Source organism: Tyto alba, unplaced genomic scaffold (genome assembly GCF_018691265.1).
Source record: "Tyto alba isolate M040663 unplaced genomic scaffold, T.alba_DEE_v4.0 Super-Scaffold_16, whole genome shotgun sequence".
NCBI classification, from domain to species: domain Eukaryota; kingdom Metazoa; phylum Chordata; class Aves; order Strigiformes; family Tytonidae; genus Tyto; species Tyto alba.
Genome location: NW_024881278.1, coordinates 1905375 through 1929391, shown reverse-complemented (window position 1 = coordinate 1929391; position 24017 = coordinate 1905375). Strand labels below are relative to the sequence as shown.

The 24017-nt window shown below is 36.0% G+C and overlaps 1 protein-coding gene across 3 annotated transcripts in view; it reads right to left on the bottom strand.

The window, feature by feature from the left end:
- The window catches only part of TASP1 (taspase 1), an 87507-nt gene that overhangs the window by 48008 nt on the left and 15482 nt on the right, over window positions 1-24017 (bottom strand). For all 3 annotated transcript variants that reach the window (XM_042789637.1, XM_042789638.1, XM_042789639.1), the window contains exons 6-8: window positions 22687-22771; window positions 16352-16431; window positions 3981-4087 (exon numbers count right to left, since the gene is read on the bottom strand). In XM_042789637.1, the coding sequence (XP_042645571.1) occupies window positions 3981-4087; window positions 16352-16431; window positions 22687-22771 (272 nt within the window). The remainder of the gene's footprint in view (window positions 1-3980; window positions 4088-16351; window positions 16432-22686; window positions 22772-24017) is intronic.

Below are 24017 nucleotides of genomic sequence, written 5' to 3'. Positions count from 1 at the left end.
TTGATTATTATTTGGTGATACCTGTTAACGTCTTTCATAACTGACTTCAGCTAATAACTTATACTAACAAGCCCATTGTAAAAGTAGAGTGGGGTTTTTAACAATGTAATATTGCAACCTAAAAATAATCTATTATGTAGTTAATATTTTACATGGAAACAACTGAACATTAATGTGAAAAGTAAAACCTCACGTTACTTAATTAATTTGCACCTTTTGACAGGAAAGGAAATTAATTTCATGAAATCATGGACCAAATATTCAACTTAGCTAAGAACATGCATGCAAAGCAAGAAGGTATATATCTGCACAAATGTAGAGTTCTATCGAGTATTTTAGAAATCTCATCCTTCCCTTCTTCTGTACATTGAAAAAAAAAAACATAAATAGTCATCATTTTACAAGCCCCTAAGGAAGGAATTAACTGTTTAGGGGAGCTCTCCCCAGTGCCTGCTGAAAGATGTCTACACACTCGGCCTTTTCCCTCTCAACTTGAGATTGTTCTGAAATTCCATGAAAAGCAATTACCATTAAACCTCATCTCTGAGTATCATAACTGACAAAACGCAAAATGCATCAAATTGAAGCAATTAATATCTATATGCTATTACCCAAGTATCCACACAAATAAATAGTATTTTAAAGAAATACTTTAAAAAATTCATCTAAGTCAAGGGAAAACGTCATTATTCTGTGAGCACTGGAACCAGTTCATACAAATCAAATTCTAGAAATGCTTTCCACTAGGGCAACTGGCAGCACAGCATGATGTACTCTCACAGCAGTCCGATCGTGACAGGTTATGTGTGATCGGCGCAACATTCGTATGTTTGAAAAAGGGCAGTTACAATCTAATTGTACAAAGCTTGACAAACAACCCTAGCCTTTCCAGTTTAATAATTGTTTGGTATGTAAACAGAACATTTTGTCTGACCTCCATGTTCAAGATGAGGGAATTATTTCATACTGTATTCCACAGATGAGTTTTGTTTTGTTCATTTTTTCAAAACTGAAATGGATGAAAGGTATTTATGTTTATTTTCCCATATTAAATGGATGTTGAAGTATACTTCGGAAGTCTAAAAAGTATTATTATCATCATCAAAGACCATTTCAGCATGGATGTGGGACATAAAAATTATTTTTTTTTAAGGAAAAGGAAATGCATAGAATTCAAATTCCCGTTCAAACTGCAAGAACAAATAAGGCAGACACTGGGACTTCCATAGTTGACTAGTACACTTACAATTACCTTTGCACAGCCATAAAAAATTTGATTTGAGGAAAAAGTCAAGTGATTAAAATTCATGATATATAATAGGAATGATGCATATTGCTATGCATTGAAGGTTGCTCACCCAAATTGTTCAAGCTGGAACTAGCTCAAAGTTTACATGGTATGTTCAAGATGATCAACGATAAAAACTATAATGCACAAAATATTTTTAAAATTTTTTTTTTCTGTTGAACAGGTGTATTTTTCTTGCCTAAATATGTTCAGTGTTATTGTCTCAATACAGTAGCTGAAGAATATGAAACTACTGATTCTATACATGTAATTCAACATGTTGTACACTTGCTTGAGTACATATGTTAAACTAGGTAAAAATCAAATCAGTTTTAACAAGCCTCAAACTAAATGATGTTATTTATGGAGTTAAATAACTAGCCTATAAAAAAACCTAACTTATAAACACTAACCTATAAAAAAAATTAACATGCACTGTAAATTCTTAGTGCCACTTATTCAAAACAAGGAGAGGACAACTCCTCTTACAAGTAACTTCAGACCAGCTGTAAAAATAGTTTGTAATAGCAGAAGACAAATTAAAAATAGGGCTTTTAGCCAAATTCTAGGATATTTTCAATGACAATTTCCTCTGGTAAAAGACAGGTTAACAGTAAGAAGACAAACATTTACTTCTGATGTTTACTGATGCTTGAGGTGAGAACTTCAGAATGGCATCTCACTGAATAAAGACATCATAGCCAGTCCCCTTATGAATATGTTTAGTTAATTCACACCCAAACAAGAATGATTTCTTAACCATGTAAATCAAAATATGCGTCACTAGAACTTAGAAAGAACAGTCCCAATTTTCACACCTTCAAAATTTGGTGAAGTTATTAATGGATCTTCCTGCGTGCGATCGCATAACCCTCTACAAACCCTACATTGGGTAAATGATGAAAAATACAGCAAAGAAAAAATTCCATTTACTCAGGAAATAAAAAGTCCTTTAGTGAGTGACACTGCCTAGTTTTTCCATACAATCTTTATTAAATTTAAACAGCCTCTCATTCTTTTTGAGCTTGGTATAATTTAACTTTTATTGAAAAGTAATTTTTAAAACTGTGTGCTTATTTTTCACTGGTGAAATTTATCAGCAGCTAAAACTTCCAAGTAATTTCAGCTTTTTTTGGTCTGCAATACTATCACTTTTAATTATTCAAGTATTTCAATGGTTTTTAAATAATTATTTTTAAACCTTTTATGAGAGCTCAGCTTTGATAGTACAACTTTTAGCATGAGAGATCACGTGCCTCATCCCTGCTGAATGACTCCTAATAGCTTAGAGAATTATTCTACCTTTTTTTTTTTTTTTTTTTTTTTAGAATTTGCTCCTGTAGAATTTGATTTTTCATTTCCATTTCTATTTGAAAAACTAAACTTTCCATGAGGCTGCAATTATCTTACACTCTGTGGATAACACAAGCAGTCCACATTGTTAGCATGGTTTCGTTGCTTTCATCCCCCCCTCAATGGACAGGATGTGCCCAGAAAGTTGACAGAACCCTTGTGTTATGTTACTGGGTTACTTACCGATGAGTAGAGAGCTCTATTTGATCACCTCCTTTACCTACCATCATTGGCCTTTGGGGGTCTCCCACAAGTGCTGCACATGACTCTGGAGCCCTTGAAATTTCAAATTGCAGGTCGGTAAGCTCATGCATTGGCATATGTTTCAAGCATTGACTTGCCCCTTATTACATGAACATCAAGACTTATACAGAGACCCCTCCTCCCTCAGTTACATTTTAACACAGGTAGTTTCATAAAGTAGTAAGTAAAGTCCTGTAAACAGGAAAAGTTCCAAAACAACTAAATAACTTTTTCCCCCCCACCTATCCTTACTTTCTTTACAGGTCTTATCACCTTGAAAATAGAAAAATTATCACCCTGCTAGGGAAAACTTCTTATCTAAGAACACAAAAGAAAAATTACTAATTTATCACTGGTTCACATTTGTACAGACTAGAGAATAAACTTTTTTGCCAATTTTAGGGGATTTATATGTTATTTATACCAAGATATCTAACTACATTAGCTAGTGGTCATTCAGCTTACCAAAGCAAAGAGAAATGGCCAATCTGAAAGCCCATAGGCCCCAAATACAGCATAGGCATTTGATTTCATGAGCTATGCTTTCATATTCAACAGTAAACACAAATTGACATTCTCGAATGGTAACAGAGGCTCTAAATTCAAACTAAGAGTGAAGGGAATGGAGGGAATCCTAATAGTTTTGTAGTACAAGTAATATGGGCCAGGTCAATGCTAGATGCATGCACAGATGCACATGTTTACCTACCTGATATTTCAAATTTCACCAATTCCAGCTCCATAATGCAGTGCGCTCAGGAAACATTAAAAAGTGGGAAACAGTGACAGAGATCCCAAGCTAAAGAAAATGTTTCAGTAAATAATTATCTTTTTGTGTTTACATTTGTCATATTTCCAGTTCAAAACAAGCAACATATTTTTCATAGCACAAACAAGATATAAAGTGACAGTTTGGTTTTCAAATAGCAAGGCAGAAAGTTTTAATTGCACTAAGTTATCGTTTAACATCTAAACATTAGGATGGTCAAGAACTGCCTCCTGATGCTACATTAGTGTCATCATATATGACATGAAATGTATTAGCAATCAGCTGTAAGTTTAGGATGACACAACAGAATTTTAAACTGGAACTAACCTTTTCATTTGATTGTCTTCTTTTCTTTAGTTGAATGAGATCTGTTTCCACCTTTTCGGCCAACTCCAGCTTCCTCTTGTTCCTCTTAAAAGCTGCTAAACTAAACCCTATAAAAATAGTTCAAAAGCATTTAGCTAAGTAAAATCTACTTAATTTAAACAAATATTGATAAGTTGACATTTTGGAAGTCTCATCCCTCACATCTTTACTGATGCAAAAATCATCAATAAAAAAGCCAACAACTAAGTATTTAAGTTTCAGTACAAGATGTTTACATCTTTTCCCAAGTGAAAAAGTTCTACTATTGTTCACCAACAGTGATGGGTAAAATATCCAGCAGAAACAAGTCACTGAACACATATGGAAGTTATGCTGGTCTAAATATCTCTGTTTGGCGAAGCAGCAACACTGCACAGAAGAGAACAGATTAAGTGACTTGTGTTAAAATTATTAGGTTTGACTGCTGACAAGTAAATAGATACCATGTGAGTTCATTCTGATGTCCATAAAATTAGGCTACTATTTTATTACCTTAATTGCATATCTGTATGTTCACCCATATATTTAAAGCCACACGATAGTCTAGCAATATTTCTGTGTTCCATAATCAACACAGTCTCAAGACCACCTAGGTCTTGAAAAGATAAACATGTATTTTCCACATCAAAGTCCCACATTCAGAAAGGAAGTGCTCTCCAAAGTGGAGTAAAAAAAAAAAAAAGTTGTTATGCTTAGGACATGTTCACATTTTAGAAGTTTTAATTAATGAAAAAATTGCAGATATTGACATATTTAGTTTAAAGTAGATTTATTATCCACAGATTTTTTTTAAACATCCCCTTTGAAATGTAGAGAAAAGAGGAGGGGGGAAAAATGTCTTTTGTAACTTGTTTAGTCATGCAAAACCAAGCTATTAGAAGGGCAGAGGTATACACAGGTAAGTCACTCATTCAGTAGAAGTTAAAAAGCACAGGTTTCCTATTTAATATACAGATATGCCTTAAAAAATGTCATTTTACATTAAATGCTGAATAGCTACATCACTATTATTCAGAAGACTGGAACAGCTGCAAGAACAGTCTATAAATAAAATCAATATTGCAGAGCCAACAGAACACAAAGCTTTCATTTACAATTCTCAAAGTACAGACAGTGAGCATTTTACTTCTTTGAAACTTCCCCATGCAGATGCCAAAATCACCTAGTGAATTCTCCTTTAAACCTCTTTTTAAGTACGTAAAACTGGACTTTAAACTACCACAGTTATTCAAGTATATAGCCTAAAAGTAATGAGAAAGCTGGCATTTCTGTCCAAAAACCTAATGAATACCAGTTTCTTAAAACTGTAAACACATATTAATCTGCCATCACCAAGAAAGGAACTCTTTCTACCATACAGAGCTGATTAATGCAGCTACTTTGGACAACACATTCTTATGTTTGAAATAACGTCCAAGAGGTAAAAAACAAACACTTGATAAGGGGGAACAGGCAAAGAATCATTTTAGTCTAGTACTAACTGGGAGTGGGGAGTAACAAACAAAACCTCACACAGATCGAGAATTTGTTGAACAGAAGTGCCCCCAAATAAACCACGCCAGCACATTGTTTTTAACAGAATTTTTAAACAGGAGAACTTGTAAGATGACATGACTTAAATAAATACTGCAAATACCTATGGGCAAAGCCACAATATGCATGAGTAAGAATTGTGTGTGGCCTCAGTACTCAAAGTAAGTATTACATTGGGATAAATATGCCTAAGCCTGTTACCTACTGCTACCACTGCCTCCTGCCAATTCAGAAAAAAGCCATGTACCTAGAGAAACAAGACAAATACGAGGGTGCAGGAGCCCATACATGAAAACCTGCCCACAGGAAGTTTTCCTTGTACTCCAAAATCTAATGCCAGTGGTATCCTGAAGCCTTCTGCAACATCTGCATGTTCACCAGTTCAAATGTATGCACAAAGATCACATCGAGACTACAGGACACATGAGGTAGCTCCAGGTTGCCCTTCCAGCTACAGACTGCTGCTATATGGCCTCTCAGGATCATCACTCCAACTGTAGCTTGATAGTTACTTATCCCGACATTTTTTCCACAATAAATTAAATTCTCCAAGCTTGAGGGACATTTCATTCACTGAAGTGCTCAGTCTCTAGCTAAGCAATTAAACAATTTTCAGATTTTATTTTGTGCTTTAAGATTCTACTTGTCTTTTCAAAACATGGAAAAAGCTGAAGATTTGCTTTGAAGGATCTAATTGTCCACAGTAACTTATCTGCATTGTTAATTCAAAGTGGTGTGAGTAAGCTAGGAAATATAGGGCAGAAAATAAGTCACTATTAACAAAGAAGTGTACATTTTATTAGGCATTAAGAAACACTAAGTATGAAATTAGGCTAGCAATGTACCACCTTGTCCATGTTGACAGAATGGATGGCTACTCTACTGAGAAATTATTTTGGCTAACAAAAAACTTTGCTTAGTCCTCAGGAGTCAGAAATGTTTTCAGTTCCTTGGTACCCAAACTGCCTTTCAACTGTATGCTGCGGTAAAGACTTACCATGCATTTTCTCTCTATTGCTTTTCTTACTTTGTTAGTCTTATACATGGGAGAAATGGTGCAGTGTATCAAGGACTCTTAAGTGGATGATCAAATATCCAGATCGCCAGAAGAAGCTGTGGCATGCATTTTTTGCATATCTGAGACCATGTCAGACAGGCAGATGAAGAAAGTTTTGTAGTAACATAGAATTATGTAGTTTGGATGGGATCTTAGGAGGTCATGTAGTCCAGCCTCCTAGGAAAAGCAAGTTCAATTAAAAAGGGCTGCAGAGGAACTTGACAAGTTTTGAACACCTTTGAGGATGGAGATTTCACAATTCCTCTGGGCCCCTGTTCCAATACTTGATCAACCTCATGTTAATTTTTTTTTCTTAAATTAGTCAAAATCTCACATATTCTAATTTATGTCAGTCCTCTCTCATCCTATCCCTGTACGTCAGACACCTCCATACCTAAGCAATATAACACTTAGATGCACAAACATGGAACAGTCTATGTTAAAGGAGCTAGCATGTTTCCCTGGTAAAATACAGAAACTTTCCCAGCTTTCTCCATCACAAAATCTACAAAATGTAATCATCAGCTCCTATTGTGACAGATACTGTAACATTCGTCACATTGGAAAGTTCATACTGTTACAGTAGAGAGAGATATTAGGGAGGTACCAGTCATGGTTCCATACTTCCAGATGAATTTTGATCAAAACCAGCTGTCTTGTGAGGGGTGTGAGGAGGATTGTTTTCGGACAGTTCTTTTTCAAGGGTGGAAGAGGGTAGTTTTTTAGTCTTGTGCCTCCCCTTCCCAGAGTTACTTATATGAATTAATGTATTAATTCAATCACTCTCAGGTTTGATTCAGTAAAGGATATAATGTCATACCTTTCCATACTGTGAGGGAAAGAAAGTCTATTCAGACTTCCTCTAGAAGAGAAGTTCTTGTGCTCAGGCTACATTCAACTTCAGAATGGTTATTAGGATTAACTTTCATCTGAAAGTTGAAGATTTTGTTTTACCAATGACTGATTAATAATTGTCTTTCATTATTTAGGGAAAATATTCTCAGTGATTATCAATTCCTCTTAGCAGGATAAACCAGGTAATACCTCCAAAGCTACCAAAGAATTGTGAAATAAAGGACCAGTTTGTAAAAGAAAATGTACCAATTTACCTTTTTCCCTCTGACATAGATTTATGTCCAACTTCAGACGATCAGTTAAAAATAAAATGTCTTGAATCTTAATTTTTTTTTTCCCCCAGAACAAGGAAATAAAGATTAATAGCAACTGAAAGGCTGCGGGCCCTCAATTTTTTCCTGCCTTTGCAATGTTCTCTCCACGTAAAACCATTATAAATGCCATTAAACTGGCTAGTACTCTGGTTGCTTTGTCTTGATTTACTAGTGACAAAAGAAACTAGAAAACGCTAGTGAGCTTCACACTAAGTAAATTGAAGATTAGTTTTCTGAAAACATCCTGTAAGTTTGGTCCTTGACAAAGAATATATTGTGGGGTTTTAAGTTCAATAAAACATTCCATGAACTAAAAAAATTCCAGCATTCAACTATGCTTGCTTAATGATGCACACATAACATGGAAAAATAACCCACAGAAAATTTTTTTTGAAAATAGGCACTATACACCGAAGAAAAATGCCTACACACAGTTTAAGTTCACAATTCACATTAAATCTAAAACAAAAACTCAACTTTGGGGTGCAAGGATGCTAAGAAATTTCATTTGTCCCAAATGACAGTACAAAAACCACTCTCAATTTCTTCAACAAGACAGCATACTCCAGGCTTGACAAGAGGAAAAGGACACAACACAGTGTTGAAAACAGGCATGTTTTCCTAAAACAAATGCAATATAGCTACATCAGCCTGATGCTGCCTGGGCCAAGGAGAAAGGGAAGCAAGAGAGGCAGAGCTTATTGACTGAGGAGGGGAAGAAGCTAGAAAAGGAAAGGTAAGGGAGTAGATGGAATTTTACTTCAAAAAATCCTTGGATCAGAGCCCAGAGGTATTGTTGTTCGAATCTATGGAAAGGTATTTAGTACAACATCCTTTGATTTTGCTCAAGAATTTAAAAGCTTAGATGAAAATCAAATATGCTCTTTCAGATAAAAGTCCCTGACAATTACTACCCTACACAGTAATAGCATGTAGGCTCAAACTCATTCTTGAAAGAACTGTGTCTCGGAAGCCACAGAGTACAACCAGCCATTCTGTTTTGTTTTCTCATTTATGTACATACTGTCATAAATAAAACTATTTCAGAGCTGCTGGGAAAGGAAGAAAATAAAGAACAAAAAACCCCACAGCTTCACAAAATGATTGTCTGTTAGTGTTTAAATGCCATACTCAGGCCTCATCCAGATAAAAGACACGTAATGACTGACAGCAGAAGTGTATCGGAACTAGATTACTAAAAACTCAGGACTTCAGTCTCACATTTACGCTATTTATCACGTGTCCCTGCAATGCAGCATAGGGTTCTTCTTTAAGAGCAAATAATCTTCGGACCTGAAAACATCTTCCCAGTCCCCCACATTCTCCCTTCAACCCCGCAAGGTACCAACAGGAGCTACCCACACATACTCTGTACTTAAATGTACTCTATTTTGGGTCTAGCTGTGCGAGGCGCTGGAAGCACTGGGTGGAATGCTTGGTCATGGCAGAGCTGTAGAAGTTGAGGTAAGTGTAGGGGTCAGCTGTGGAGAAGGCTCAGTGGCTGAGCATGGAACAGGTGGAAGTAGCTTCTGCTCAACACCACTCACCTGCATAAGAGGTTGGTATTGCTAAACATGGTATCTGAATGTGTGCTTGATAATATGAGGTACTATCTAAAAATGCAGAAGAAAGATCTCACAAGCACATCTTGCTCAAAGTTAAGACTGATACAGATATTCCCATTTTCCAAAGGTTCCAATGTCACTGGGTACCCTGATGAGGCAGGGCCACAAGACCTTCATTACATAATTCATTAGCACAAGATCCATCTCCCACATTATGACGGTCGGACAATAAAGACAGCTTTTATACAGGCTTTCTACATCATTATCACCACCTAACAGAAGGAGATGAGAAAGTAATTTTCAGCAAGCAGGTCAGTGAAGAAAAAGAAAGACATCATTGGTCTCTGAGTCAGTTCAGAGATGTTATCTGTGTGCCACTTGCTTGTCATAAAACTTCCTCATCATTTGCTAATCTCTTGTACTAATCCTGTTGGCACCCTGACAGTCTGATCGTTCCCATAACTCCTTTTGCCATTATACTATGTACAAGTAAAAATTGAACCAAAGCTCTTGACAGCTCTATTATATAATGATACGGTGACTAAACAAATGAAAGACAACAGTATTCCTCTTTCTACATAGCTCTTCAGAACTTTTTCTTAGTCACCTTTCGCAGCCCGTTAGAAATGATCCAGAGAACAGAGCTAGGAAAAAATTAGAGAGAAAATTAGAATTGTCCTGTTCATGGAGTCCCTGAAACTACTGAATTGTACATACAGAACAAAATGCAAGACTAAGGCACTTCTATATTCTTTTAAAATAATGGTAAAATTGATACATATCTACTTGCTAATTCTAGCTCCATGTACTTTAAATAGACCTGTAGCTGACAGGCTGTTTATTATAATGCATTACCATTTCTCACCCAAAGTTAATACAAACTGTTTTAGTAAAAAGTCCATGGTTCTTCAAAATTCCCATGGCTTCATAAACCACTTCTATTCCCTTACATTTTTTCAGGCTAGACTGAAAATTCAGAAAATACGTAAGTGAACAATTAAGTTTTCAAATAAAAGCAACAAATACAAATTTCTAGCACCACTAAATCACAAATCAATTTCAGGACAATACTCAAACCTTCTTATTTACAGTGGTGGAACAGCAAGCTGGGAACACAAACACAAACTCCAGTGTTTCTGTTACAGGCATAACAAATTATTATGCAACAAAGCATTATGCAACCTATGAGTTTTCAGCAATCCTTGATTAAAAGCAAACTATAAATTGAAAATACCAAGTCTAAGAATATTTTTAAATCTTTGAAGTACAGATGGAGCTCTGACCAATCATACAGCACCCCCTGGCAGACATTTCTTATAGTCAATTGAAAGAACCAGAAAGGAGAACTTTCTGCATTTTGTCTTTCTGTTCCGTATAAAAAGAGAATGCAACTACTGGAGAGGAGTGAGTTAAAATGGAATATACTAGCAAATTAGTTAACCCACAGGAATTAAAATGATCCAGTGAAGAATTCTGTTAAGCAGTTGCTAAAATAAATGGCACAAATGAAAACAGGCAGATGAAAACAAATTTCATTTTAACAAAGCTATTTTAAATGACAAATTAACACCACTTATGCTCGTGTTGGGACCAAAGACTACTAGAGCTTCTTCCTATGTTGCCATACTTCAACAGAGACAACAATGTGAATGGGGGGGGAATGCACTTATCAAAAGCATATTAAAGAAAAAACAGCCTTTCTTTTATATGACTATATAGTTCTGTTCTTTGTAACAAGAATTCGGGGTAAACTGTTTCTGGACATATCATTTCTTACTATTTCCTGGAAGAAATCTCTTTTTTCCATCAAGCAGCCTTTCCTGCTCCCTGGAAGATATCCATTCAAAGTATCTTCCGGGTACTTTGGACCAACTTTTCTCCTGGCTAACTTACACTCATTCTGTTGACTGCCCTTAGCTGTTTAGATGTCAGAACAGCAAGTGAACCTACAATATTATGGTCAATTTCAGGAAGGATTCACATTATGCCTGGCATTTTTTTTTTCCCCTTTTTTTTTATTGCCAGCAAAACACGTGCACGTACCAGAGCTCATTTACTTTGTATATTATGGAACAGAGGTAGCAACTTTCACCGTTAAAAGACAAGCATCTTCTATTTGATAGATACCTCAGCTTCCTAAAATCAGACATGTATTCAGATTAAACAAACTTCCTAATCAAGTCCCCAAGACCCTTGAGTTTCTCTTCAGATCTCTTTTGTTCTCACTCTAAAAACAAAGAAACAAAATACGGTCTAAGCCACTGCCCTGAGCTACTGACTGAACCTCATAGCACAGTTCCATCAATATGGCAAATGTTTTGCATAATGCAATAATAGTGGAGGAGAGACCTGGGGGTGCCATGAGGTTTGGAGGTTTAGAGGAGAGTCGGGCTACGTAGGCAATACTGGTGGAGAGGGAGACATACGGTGTCACTAGAAGTTTGACAATCTGAATGACACTTATCCAGAAAAGGCTCTTGCTCTTTAAAGCAGTCAAGCAGCCATAAGATAGAAGGCAGTATCTTTACATACACAAAACTGGTTAAAAAATAGAAAACAAAGTAGAAGTAAATATCTTGCTACAAGCGCAACGTCAAATCAATCTATACTAGAACCTACTCTGTTCAACAACATGATGTGATTTTAATGACACTAAGTTATTCAAGGTAATAAGAGAACTTGAGTGAAGAAGGATTCTGAGCAGTGATCTGACAATAAAACAGCAGATTTTATTCAGCAAGTCTCAAAATAATGAAAAAGAGATAGTCCTTCACACAACCCATAGTTAAGTGGAAAAGGTTTTTGCAGATGCTAGAAATATGGGCTCAAGAGGAAACAACAATTTCATGGCAGAAAATGCCACTTATTACCTCCATGTATGCAGGAACCAGTCATGACTCAGGAATGTAGAGTCTGGGATAGCAAATGGGGTAGGGAAAAGGGAAGCATATATTTGCTCTGTTGTTATATTCTTCTTTAAGCACCATTTGTGGCTACTCTTGGATCCTAGTTATCAAGCTCTGTGAATACACTGCAGCTGCTTTTGTTCTTATGTAATATGACTTACTGAGGTACTTCTGGTCAGTTCCACATTGTTAGAGTTAGAGGTACAAGCTTGCTGCATGAGTATTTACCTTCCTTCTCCTTCTCTTTGAAGACTTAACATTGTAAGCAATTGTAAGATGCTGTCTTACGCAACAGTATCCTTGTCAAATCAACTACTTTGCATCTACTATAGGTGGAACTGAAAAATTCAGATAAAAGTGGTTTGGTTATTACTAATGCAGGCACAGATATTGACAGCTGAAGCTGTACCTCAAATGTACATTGCCTAATTAAAGTATACTCTTAACACTGACAAGAGCTTGCATGACACAGTAAATTAGTATTTCTAAACTGTAATTACACTCTTAACACTTTGATCACACTTTCAAAGCAGTCTGCCTAGCACAGGGCAACAAAGCTCTACCATAGGCTAGGAAGGGCTCTAGTATTGGCAGGAATTAAGCTCTAGTATGGGCAGGAGTTAATAAATTCAGCTTTCTTGCAGACTGTAGGCAATACAGACAGATCACATTTCAGAGGGTTTTTTTTTAAAAAACACCCACTCACTACACTGGAAAGCCACCGGATTCCTACAAACAGTAGAAACCCCATTTCCTCATACACTTGGCAAACCGTAGAAGACAAAGCAGGTGAGCCTTGACATAACCTTGATGTAGTTCAACGAGTAACATGGTTTAAAACATCGTTTCAGTTTGGTGCTCAGATACTTGGATAGTTTAGAGAGAATTATGGAGTGCAACCACAAAGCTGACCGTGCAGCTTTCTTTGTAACTGATCAGACTGAGAGCTCCATCCATGCAAAACCAACCACAGAATCCCACAGCCTTATAGCATGTATAACATTACTCTTGTCATTTCAGGCCCGGGAAAAATGAGACAGAATAATGTGACTTCAAGAACATATTTTCCATGTGCAGCACAGAGAAGCTAAAACATATGCACCTAGTTCTCCCTGCTAATATTTATTACAAGTGCATGTCTAAGGTTTGCGTTAGGTGGTTTTGGAGGGGTTGGGCTTGTTTTTTGTAATTAAGTTACTAAACATATTTTCCCGATGTTTGGCAATTACTTCATTCTTCATTTTACAGAGCTATTCAACAGTGATGTAATTTCAAGTTAATTTACCCCCAATTCTCCATGCAAGCAATACCACAGCAATTGTAGCAAGCATTATGAAAAACTCTCCTGTTTTTTGAATTTAGTTACATTATTTAGTGAAATAGCTTGCTTCAGATGAGATCCTTTGCCGTTGCTTGGAAACAACATTCTCTTTAATTGTAATTTCTGAAGCACCTCTAACTTTCCCTCCCCTAGTAACAGTGGAAAAAACAATTTTGGCTTTCTTCATGTCACCTGTGAGACAGTTTCAACTTCTCTTCAGCTATAACAATCCTGTGTTGTCACACACAATGTTAATGATTACCTTCCAGCCCCACTGATGAGGAGTCTATGCATTAAAAGCCTATCTTTGCTAAGGACTGGTATGGAAATCAACATAACAATTTCCTATTATGCATTTTTCAGGTTTTTGTTTGGTCTTTGTTGCTGTTGTGGTTCTGATGTGTTTTAAATAAAAATCAGATATACTGCCATTAATATTTTTTTCTGCAAAATTAAGTACTAAAAATGCTAGGGAAAATGACAACTTAAGTTGCTCAGGCAATCTTTTCCCAGATACCTCTTAAAATGGCTAATAATGCAGTCTTTATGTAAGCTAGTATTGCTTTCCCATGTATCCATTTTAGGCACTTAAATAGAAGACACTATTATCCTACCTTTTTTTTTGAGCAGGAAACTGAAGCACAAGGTTATAATAGTCAAACACCTCCTTTCTGTAAACCCAGTTCGACATAGACTATCATTTATGCTAAGGTCAAGTAACAGAGAATGTCCATGAAGAATTCTGTTTTAAGTAATTTGCTCAGTATTACAGGGAATATCTGATTGTATCTCAGTCTCTTGTCACTGTTTTTTTCAGCATATCCTTCAACTACCCTAATCTGAAATCATTCTTCCAGAAAAACATTCACATAGTCTACACTCAAGTCTCAACAGTCGCAGCCTGCTTCACCAGCATCACTTCATTCCTGGAGTAGGTCCATCCTGTGCAATGGCTCAAGCATGTGATCTTACAGGTGTGTGTTTCAGTATATATAAACCTGGGCAAAAGCGGAGGGTGTGGGGAGCAGATGGAGGTTGGCAACTTTAATACCAGTATTATTTTCACTCACACTGCAACAGCAAATGGCATTTCTGCATTGACTTTGCAATAGGATTAACTTCACAGTCCCGGTGATTGTTTTGCTAAATAGAAGTATGCTGAGTGTACTGAGGAGACAAAAAGAAATCACTGGTGTTTTGGAGCAGGTTTGTGACAATATATTGGCTGGGATTATTTTTCTGATGTTTCTCCTATGTAAATTCATAGTCTGGGTTAGGTAAACCAAACTAACAGTGGTCATCTTTATTTTTAAGCCACAACATGTAGATTTGCTCTGACCAGGGAACCTTTTAGCGAGGGATATCTTCTGGCAATTAATGTTACAATCTAGTCATCTCTGTTACAACAGAAACACACTGGTACTAGAAACAATGGAAACTTCTGTGCGTGCAAACAATTATTCAAGAAACCTTCCTTCTGGATCATCTCCCACATGTAAGTAGCAACTACTTTCCTAAAAAACAAGTAGACAAACAAAAACCACAAAAAAAAACCCCAAACCTTTAGGCGTTTTTACTCTTTCTAGAGTCACAGAAATAAAGGTGTTATGCTTAACTGAGCCCAAAAGTTGTTCTTCAAATGCTGTTTTGGACAGCAGATGGATAGGGCAAAAGTTTCAGTCACGTGGAACTAGAAAGCAAAACTTTCTGTTCAAAATGAAATGTATCATGAGTATGTATGAAAGTTGGCATGATTAAGTAAAATGCTGACACTGTTTCAGAGGTTACATTTAAGCATTGAGTATTAGCAGCTTTGAACTGCAATTTCTGGCTGTTTATCTACATTTAGAACTAGACCTTAATGGAAGCCCTGGGTTTCAATCTCTAGTTCAAGGACTACTCATATATTTCATGAAGTAATACTATTTACTGTGAAATAAACAAACATTCTGTAATCTTCTGTGCTCTCCTTCTTTGGGTAACCATCTCTGATTTCTTTCTTGCATAACTTCTACAGGAAGTGTAGGGCATGCTCTTGCCTACAGCAAACTACAGACTAGTAGTAATAACACTTTCCAAAAGGGAGGGGGACTAAATAAGAGAAGGAAGGGGCACCACATCCTCCCTGCCATGGGTAAGTGCACTAATATTTAGCTGAGTTTATAGATGGTGTATTGATACAACATAATCGCTTCTTTTATTTTAGGAAAAAAAGTTTTTGTAAGAGACCTGACTATTGCTAGTGTACAGTATAATCCAAGTCCGTTTTCTATGTCAGGTTATTCCACTATATTAGATGAAGCAAAGCCTACCTAGGTTAAAAAAAAATAAAAAGGCAAATGAATATGACAGCCTGTTTAGACCAGAACAGTTCTGGACAAAGACTCAAAGACGGGTGTAACTGTAAAATCTGAGAGTCTAACTAGCACCTGCTGAATTTAGATACATGGCTAGTTGGTGCTTTTAGAATCCAGGAGGGACCAGAATCGGAGATTTGCCAGACTGAGCTTTAGAGAGCCTATGTTTCGGTAAAAAAAGACCTTCATTGGATTTAATCCTAGAATCACAAATTCACTTGGATTAGATGTTGCTAAAATGCAGCTTATAATTTTTTTCTATTTAGATACTTAATAGAAAATTAGTAAACTTAAACCATCCTTATATACAGCAATACCATAAGCTAGTTGAATGTTAAGAACAGTGATGTACACCTCAAAATATGAGGCACCATTTAAAATAACTCTGCCCTGTTCTTCCTACTGACACCACCAGTTTACTCACTTGTAGCCATGATACCTGGAGGACATGCTGGTATCCCGTGATCAACTGCCCATCTGTAAGCTCCTTCACCAACTAAAAAGCTAGGAGACACAGAAGAGGGAGTTTAAACAAAACCATATAACAAATCCCCCTTTTCTTGCAATTATTTTTTCTATTTGGTTTGGTCACTTTAAAATTGTAAGCTGTCTGCATTTCACAGAAATGTCAGCTATAATAACATTTGGCAACCTTAAGTAGTTTAATTAGAAGACTATGCAGCTCTGACATGAAGTTTAGTATTGGATAAAAACACGTGCTATTAAATTTGAAATTAATTACCAAATAGCACCAGCTTCTAATTGCAGCTAAAACAGGACAAAGCCATCTAGAGTCTTGCTCTCTGTAACAACTTAGTAAGATCTTGAAGACCAACAACATGGGATGAATGAGGTGAGAATGGTTAGGCACTTCCAGTGAAGTCAGCCAATGCCACGGGAGTATCAAGGAGTATTTTAAAAAGTACAACACAAACTAAAAATAAGCCTTATTTAGAAGGATGAAGGTCTATCTCATGGAGTTTTATCAAGCTTTTGCAAATGAGACAAGTCTACTTAATTTTTAATAAATTTGCAAAAACACCCCAACAATCTACATTGCTTTCTTGTCAGTTCTGAACATTTTACAGTAGTGAGACAGTACACACTGCCATGACAATGAATGATAGTAAAAAATATACACAGACATGTAACTTTTAGGAAGAGAAAAAAACCAAGCCTCAATTATCTATACTGTTTCCCCTTAAAGAAATTAATCCAATTTCCTGTAAAGGGGAATGTAGTAGTTTGAAATCACACATTTTCAGAAAGCTGCTGTGCAACAGTACCAACAACAGCAACACAATAAAGGATAGCTATTTCCAATCTTACCTTCATATCCCCCTTATGAAATAAGAATAACACAACTGTCTAATGGACACAAGAAGTGAAGACTGAGGATTTACAATTTGAAAAAGTGTTACAGAAATACCAGATTTATGAATATGAGGCTAAAGAAGTGATTCCAGCTACAAAGGGGTCCCTGAGGCTACCTACAACCACAATTTTGAGAACATTATTGATATAGCAAGTTTGTTGGCATTAATACTGTGGGAAGTTTTCTTGACAGTGCTATATCTGACACCTGCAGATGTGTGTAGTATTTTGAGGTGGTACTCTCTATCTTCTCTATGACTTAACCAATACAAGAGGTGTGTCCAGTCTTTCCTTAAAAAAAGTCTCAAAAAAAAAAAAAAAAAAAAAAGAAGTTTATCTAGATGAGAATTTGAACTGTTAAATATATATTTCTTACCATCGTTAGTGCTCCTCCACAAAAACATTGTTCATGTGCAAGATACTGCAGAATAAGTTACTGGGTACTTTGGAAGAACTCAAGCATACCCTATTAAGTCATTTAGTGCTCAATAAACAACCTGCCACTTTCATTAACATAAGAGAGGAATGTAAAACATAGCCAAACCTAATTAAATAGTAATCTCCATTGACCAGAAGAAGAAGGTTTTGGTCTTTAAAATAGAAATTTTACATTAACAATACATTCTCAAGAAGTGAATAAGGACTTTCTGTTCAATAAAACAATTTACCCAGAGAGGAAGGGTAGGTGGAGAAAGTATTGAGCTCACATATCCAGAGTTTTACACATGGTAACTTGAATAATAGTGCAGATCAGTCAGAAACACTGCATTTTACGAGCAATCTCATAATTGCCTTTCTAATACTTAAAGACACAGAAACAGTCGCTAGTATTTATGAAGAGCACAAAAAAAGCACTCTCGAATGTCTCAAAACTTAAGTGAAGTGACTTCTACTTCGATCATACTTAGGTTCTGAATTCCTAGATTCCTCTTTCCTCCTATAAGATGGGCACAAAGTATTTTCCAGTTCTGATCCCAAACAATAGTTAGATTAGTTGAAGCAGACGTCTGTCTGAGGCCCCATAACACCACAGAGATCATCCACCTTCTTTAAACTTTTCAGTTCAGATGTCTTGAAAGGGCAGCATAGTCACAGAAAAGTTAAACAGTTTACCAAAAAAGAATTTTTGTAAAAAAAAAAAAATATCAGGATCTAAGTGCTTTGTTGTCTGTACTAGCTCATACTGCATCTCCTATAAATTGATATAGAATTAGTTGGTAAGAGACTCCTACAGGACATACAGCATGAACTCAGTTCTGCAGGTAGCTAATTACATATAATCTAAACAAGACTAAACAGTCTTTACACCATCCCATAGAGCAAGTTCTGTGATACGGTTCAGCACACAGCCACACACACAATTGTACCAGCCACAGATGATAGGGTGGCAAGAGTGGGGGAACCAGCAGTCTGGCACTAGGGAACTGCTTCAGTTGCCATGAGAATCATCCATGTAGCCATGTAGAAAAGCTGCAGCGGGCAAGAATGAGCAGGGCAATACTTTAAGCTGACATAAAAACAAAACTACCTTTAAACTACCTTTACTACCAACAAGCTTGATTTATTGAACGACAGAGAAAATGGGGAATAAAGCCAGTGGGCTATAGAAAGCAGCCAAAACCCCACCAAGTTTCAAAATCCTTTAGGCTAACTCAAAGTACAGTTTTCCAAAGGGGAGGGAAAAAAAAAAAAAAAAAAAAGACAAAACAACAACCAAAAACAAAGGATGAATGGGTTTGTGCTCTGCTAGTCTGAAAGCTGGTTCTGCACAAACAAGATAAAAAGATCTTTCTTGCAAATATATCAAACGAAGAGTACTCTGTAGTTGTTAAAGGCTCAGAACACACAGAAGATGAAAACATCCTCCCAGCAAGGAGCCAATGCTTGGACACGCTTTCCAGTTCCAGGCAAACTAGACCATATTAACAGAAAATGCAAGTAAAGGTCTCTAAAAATGGTCTTTTTAGGCAATTTTCTCCAAGAACATGGTTATCCTGGTGCTATTTGCTCCAAACAGGACCATGTAATATGGGCTATAGGGAACTTGGCCACACCAAGCTAAACCAAAGTGGCAGAAGGAGGTTAGGTTCATTGAAGGCTGAATGTAACAAACTCACTTTGTAACATTTATTGTAAAATGCAGCAATCATTCTGAAATGGCTGTTACAAAGAAGAAATTGTTCTGAAGAAATATAGAACAGAGATAAAAAGGTGGTGCAAGTCTTCACTCCAGGCACACACTGCCTACAAGTTACACAATGTACATATCCTTCCTACAGTACTGTAAAACTGGGAAGGAATTACAAATCCCTGTGTAACCAGAGAGAAGTAAAAACCCCTAACTTTAAGAAGAGAATATTTCCCATACGAGTTACTATTAATACTGAAAAAGGGATACAGACATAAGCTTAAAAATCAGGAGTACTAAAAAGTTCTAAGAAAGGAGACATTTAAGTATATTAGTACCATACAGCAATTCTTAAGTATCTACACTTAATAGTAAACAGACGTAAATAAGCCTTTTCCCTTACCAAGGTCAAGGTTTCAGGGTAAGAAATAGAAAAACTTCAAACTTATTACTACGAAACATCTCATCCATTATTAGATGGTGCATTCATCCATGGCTGTAAGACCACTTCCAAAGATCCATCCAATATGTAACTGTGTAATTATAATAGTGCCCTCTTTTGTAAAGCTATACAATGAACAGGAATATCTTCTATGATAATATGTAACATTTACAAGTTCAGTATTTTCTGTTCCTGCATACATAGGCAGAGAAAATCCTGACAACATCAAGCTGAATAAAATATGATAGAAAGATGTAAGAACCTTATAAGTTTCAACAAATGTACTTATGCATTCAGGGTTTCTCTACTTCAAACTTTTTAAATTTTAATTTGGATAGTGGGATCCTGTGTTTTAAACAAGACAACAAGATGTTGATCCAAAATGACACACACTATAGAGCAATTTACAGCAAATTGAATACATCAGTTAGGACACTTGATCATTCCTTCCCAAGAAACTTACCATCTCAGAATAAATTAACTCACACCCATTAAAATTTCTTCTACTGAAAATTAGATATGTAGCACTTTGAATTGGTTTGAACCTCACTATAAAAATGGGTGCTGAACAGGGGTAAACAGACCAAACTAACTGCCTCCACATGTTTTTACGGACAAGAATCTCCATAATGCCACTTTCACTAATCTCACATTTCCTGGATTTTTCTTGTGTGCTCATGTGCCAAACATTCTGGCCAGAAAACACTAAGCTAGTTCAGATGATGACACAGAAACAGTCTCTACCACTAGGTTTCTTTAACAAGACAGATTCTTAGGCTAAGCAGTATCTGGAAGATTCCCCAATACTCTATTTGCTCATGAGAAACAAGGTGAAACTTTCATATCTTTACAAATAAAAATCAGTTACTAAAATCCGGTCACTTGGCAGGAATGCCAAAATACAACTGCTCTCTTGTCATTTGACTGTATATATTCCCAGCTTCTGCAGGAATGTATTTCAGTCCCAAAACAACAATGTGTCATGCCAAACCCTGTCAGAAAGGCAAGGCATGAAACTGTCAATAGTCATCACATACAATGAACATGAACTCTATCCTTCTGAGCTTGGGGTACCCTGTATGTATAGAAGCATCTACCAAGGCAAAAAGTTGCATCTAAAGCACAACCCATGGTATCCCACTAGTATACATTGTTCCCAGGATAACTAATTTTCTCTAATAAAATGTAAGTTCAAAATCCAGAATGGGAAAAAGGAAATGAAAATATGTATTAGGTAACTTGGGTCCACAACATTTGCACAATAAACTATGTTTTGGCTCCGAAGACAGTTCACCTCTCACCTCGAGAATTTGAGCTCCCTTGTCTTTAAAGAATCTGTTAGCCAAGACCTTGCACAGGGTTTAAAAGATTTAGCCTTGTCATTTAAGGGCAAGGGGATATTGTTTCTTTTCCATTCAGTTATTTTAAAAATAATAGCAGCATAAACTAGGTCATCCCCACGTGCTCTTCCTTACAACAATTTGAGAAAACATTGCGATGATACAGGCAAAACTAAATCACAAGCACTTACACCTGTAGCTGACCTCAGTACTAGATCTGAAACACCAAAAAATTGACTCTCTGACTCAATTGACACTCTAGTTAATGTAACTCAGCTAAACCCTGCTTTCCTCTGACATCTAAAGAAATGAGCTACTAACAGCAATTGAAATTCAAGTTCCTATTCTTCAGTAAACTTCTCTGGAAAAAAAAAATCTCACTAACTACACTTGCTCTTTTATTTCTTCATTAAAGAAAAGTTTTAAATGCAAAATCTGCTTGTTGATGCTCTGGTTTCAGGGTGGCTTTTTTTGATCTATGAATTTCCTTTGCAGCATGACAGAACACTGAAATACTGCTTTTCCTCACTGTTTAGATTGGAATACTCTAACATCCAGCTACAGACAATTTGGCTAATTTTACAGAATAACATTATAAGGAAAGTAAAATTTGTGAATCTAAATATACATATTGTAAACTACATAATTGCTAGTTTAATACATCTGTAAATACTGTAGTCCATTAGTTATCAAATTTCTGCAACAGGTATGATTACTGAGGATAGCAGTCAATTAATATGAATGAATTATTCAAGTTCTCTACTTGTCGATTTAATCTGTTAATGAAAATCAAATGGTTTTAAGAGCAATCATTTCTGACACATTTCATGTGTTCTTTCCAAAATTATATAATAATATTTAAAGTTGTTACGCATTTAATAGTTACCTCTTCCATCGAAGTATTACATCCATATCAACAAAGGAGTGCATGTTTCATTGTTGTTGTAAATACTGTTAAATATAGCTTTAAAATAACTTCCCATTTTGGCTAAGATAAGAGGAAGTTACTGAACACTGTACATTTCCACACTGTAACTACAAAATAAAGCCACAAAGACAGGTAGTAAATTAGGAATTTTTTATATACTTGTTAGAAAATACGTTGCTTTTTTTAAAGGTAGACTGAGGCAAAGGCAGTAGAATTGCATTTTAATCTTGATGGTTTTAGGGATTTTCCAAAATGCTACAATAACAAACATAAGAATTCAGTATGATGTATCTGGAAATAATCACACAGATAGAAATTATCACAAAACTATGTTGCCACCTATTCACAGTACTTCATTCTACCCACAGCTTCATCAAGTGCACAAGATGCTTCAAGATCACAGAACAAAGCTTATCTTCTTTCTAAAGGCACACTATCACTGGTATGTAAATCAGTACCAGCCTTCTTGGGATAAGATATAACCATTAAATTTGCATGCAGTAGAGACGAAAGACCAAAGTAAAGTCAAGCAGAACAAAGCAATTACCAAGGTGGAATTCTGCCAGCAGAGAGCTTTCCCTTCTGTCCTTCACACAACAATCTATTTGCAACTGAAACTGGATTCTTGATTCCTGAAAAAAAAATAGCAAAAGATGGGAACAAAACATTAAAATATTTTTCCACATAGCACTGTGGTGTTCATTTTGGCAAGGGAAGTCAGCATCCTTTAATTTCCAAGGCTTTGACAAGTCATTAAGACACACCTTATGTTATGTTTCAATTTAACAACAACTTTATCAGTTCTTCCTTCACATGTCCTATCAGTCAGTAGTGACAAAGCCTTCTAATCAACTACCCACACACTTTTTTGTTCTTTTTTTAAAAAAAGAAGGAAACATATTGAAATATTAGGAGTGACCTCCTACCACAGAAATCTCAAATTAAATCTATGGTATTCTACAGGTCAAAGATGGTTTATGAGCATTAGTTTTTCAAGATGGAAGGAGCTTTCATTTGGATCTATCTGGTCAGAACAGGGATTATAGGATTCAGGCTTAGCTTTCTCTCACTCCCTCATTTCCTCCTTCCCAATGGTTGGAAGATTACATTTTTTAAGAAACAAGCCTTGAAACACTTAATTTTACCATTTATTTTAGATTTATATCTACATAAGGAAGTTATTACCACAGTTTAGAACTATTCTAGGATAAAGAACAAAGCTTGAAATGTTGTCAGAAAAGCTAGTCAATAGTAACAGTTAAGGCTGTTCAATGTACTTATGACAAAACTTCAACAATCCCTATTTGGGACTGTATACGAATATTTGTTTTGTACTAGAAGTTAAAACTAGACAAAAAAAAAAAGAGAGAGAAGCACATTAGTTCTCAGATTAAATAAATCCCATATGCAAATGTATCTAACCTTATAATACACAAATCCAAATGTAACTGATCATGCGAGAAAAATTATAATGAAAACATCTACAATATACAGAAATTTTATGTCCCAAGCAAACAGCTTGACAGATGAACCCATTCTCAAGAATACATGAGGGCCTTCAGTTTGGGGGCTAGCACCCTGCATGGCCTTCTGACACTATCAAGGAAAATTTGGTCCCTTATTTTGGTCCCTGATTTGACCAGCTGAACTGAGAGACCAAAATATCAATTGACCTTATGACTGAATTATATACCAGTAAGTTCTTCGAGGAGACAGAGAACAAAGCCAAATATAAAGCCTAATTTAAATGCTTGTAGTCTTTCTTTTAGTAACTGCATTTTATTATAAAGTTCTCATTCTACAAATTCATCTGAGCAAACTCACTCCCATTGTGAACACTGTATAGTATCATACAACCGTTCTGCATCAAAGGATTAT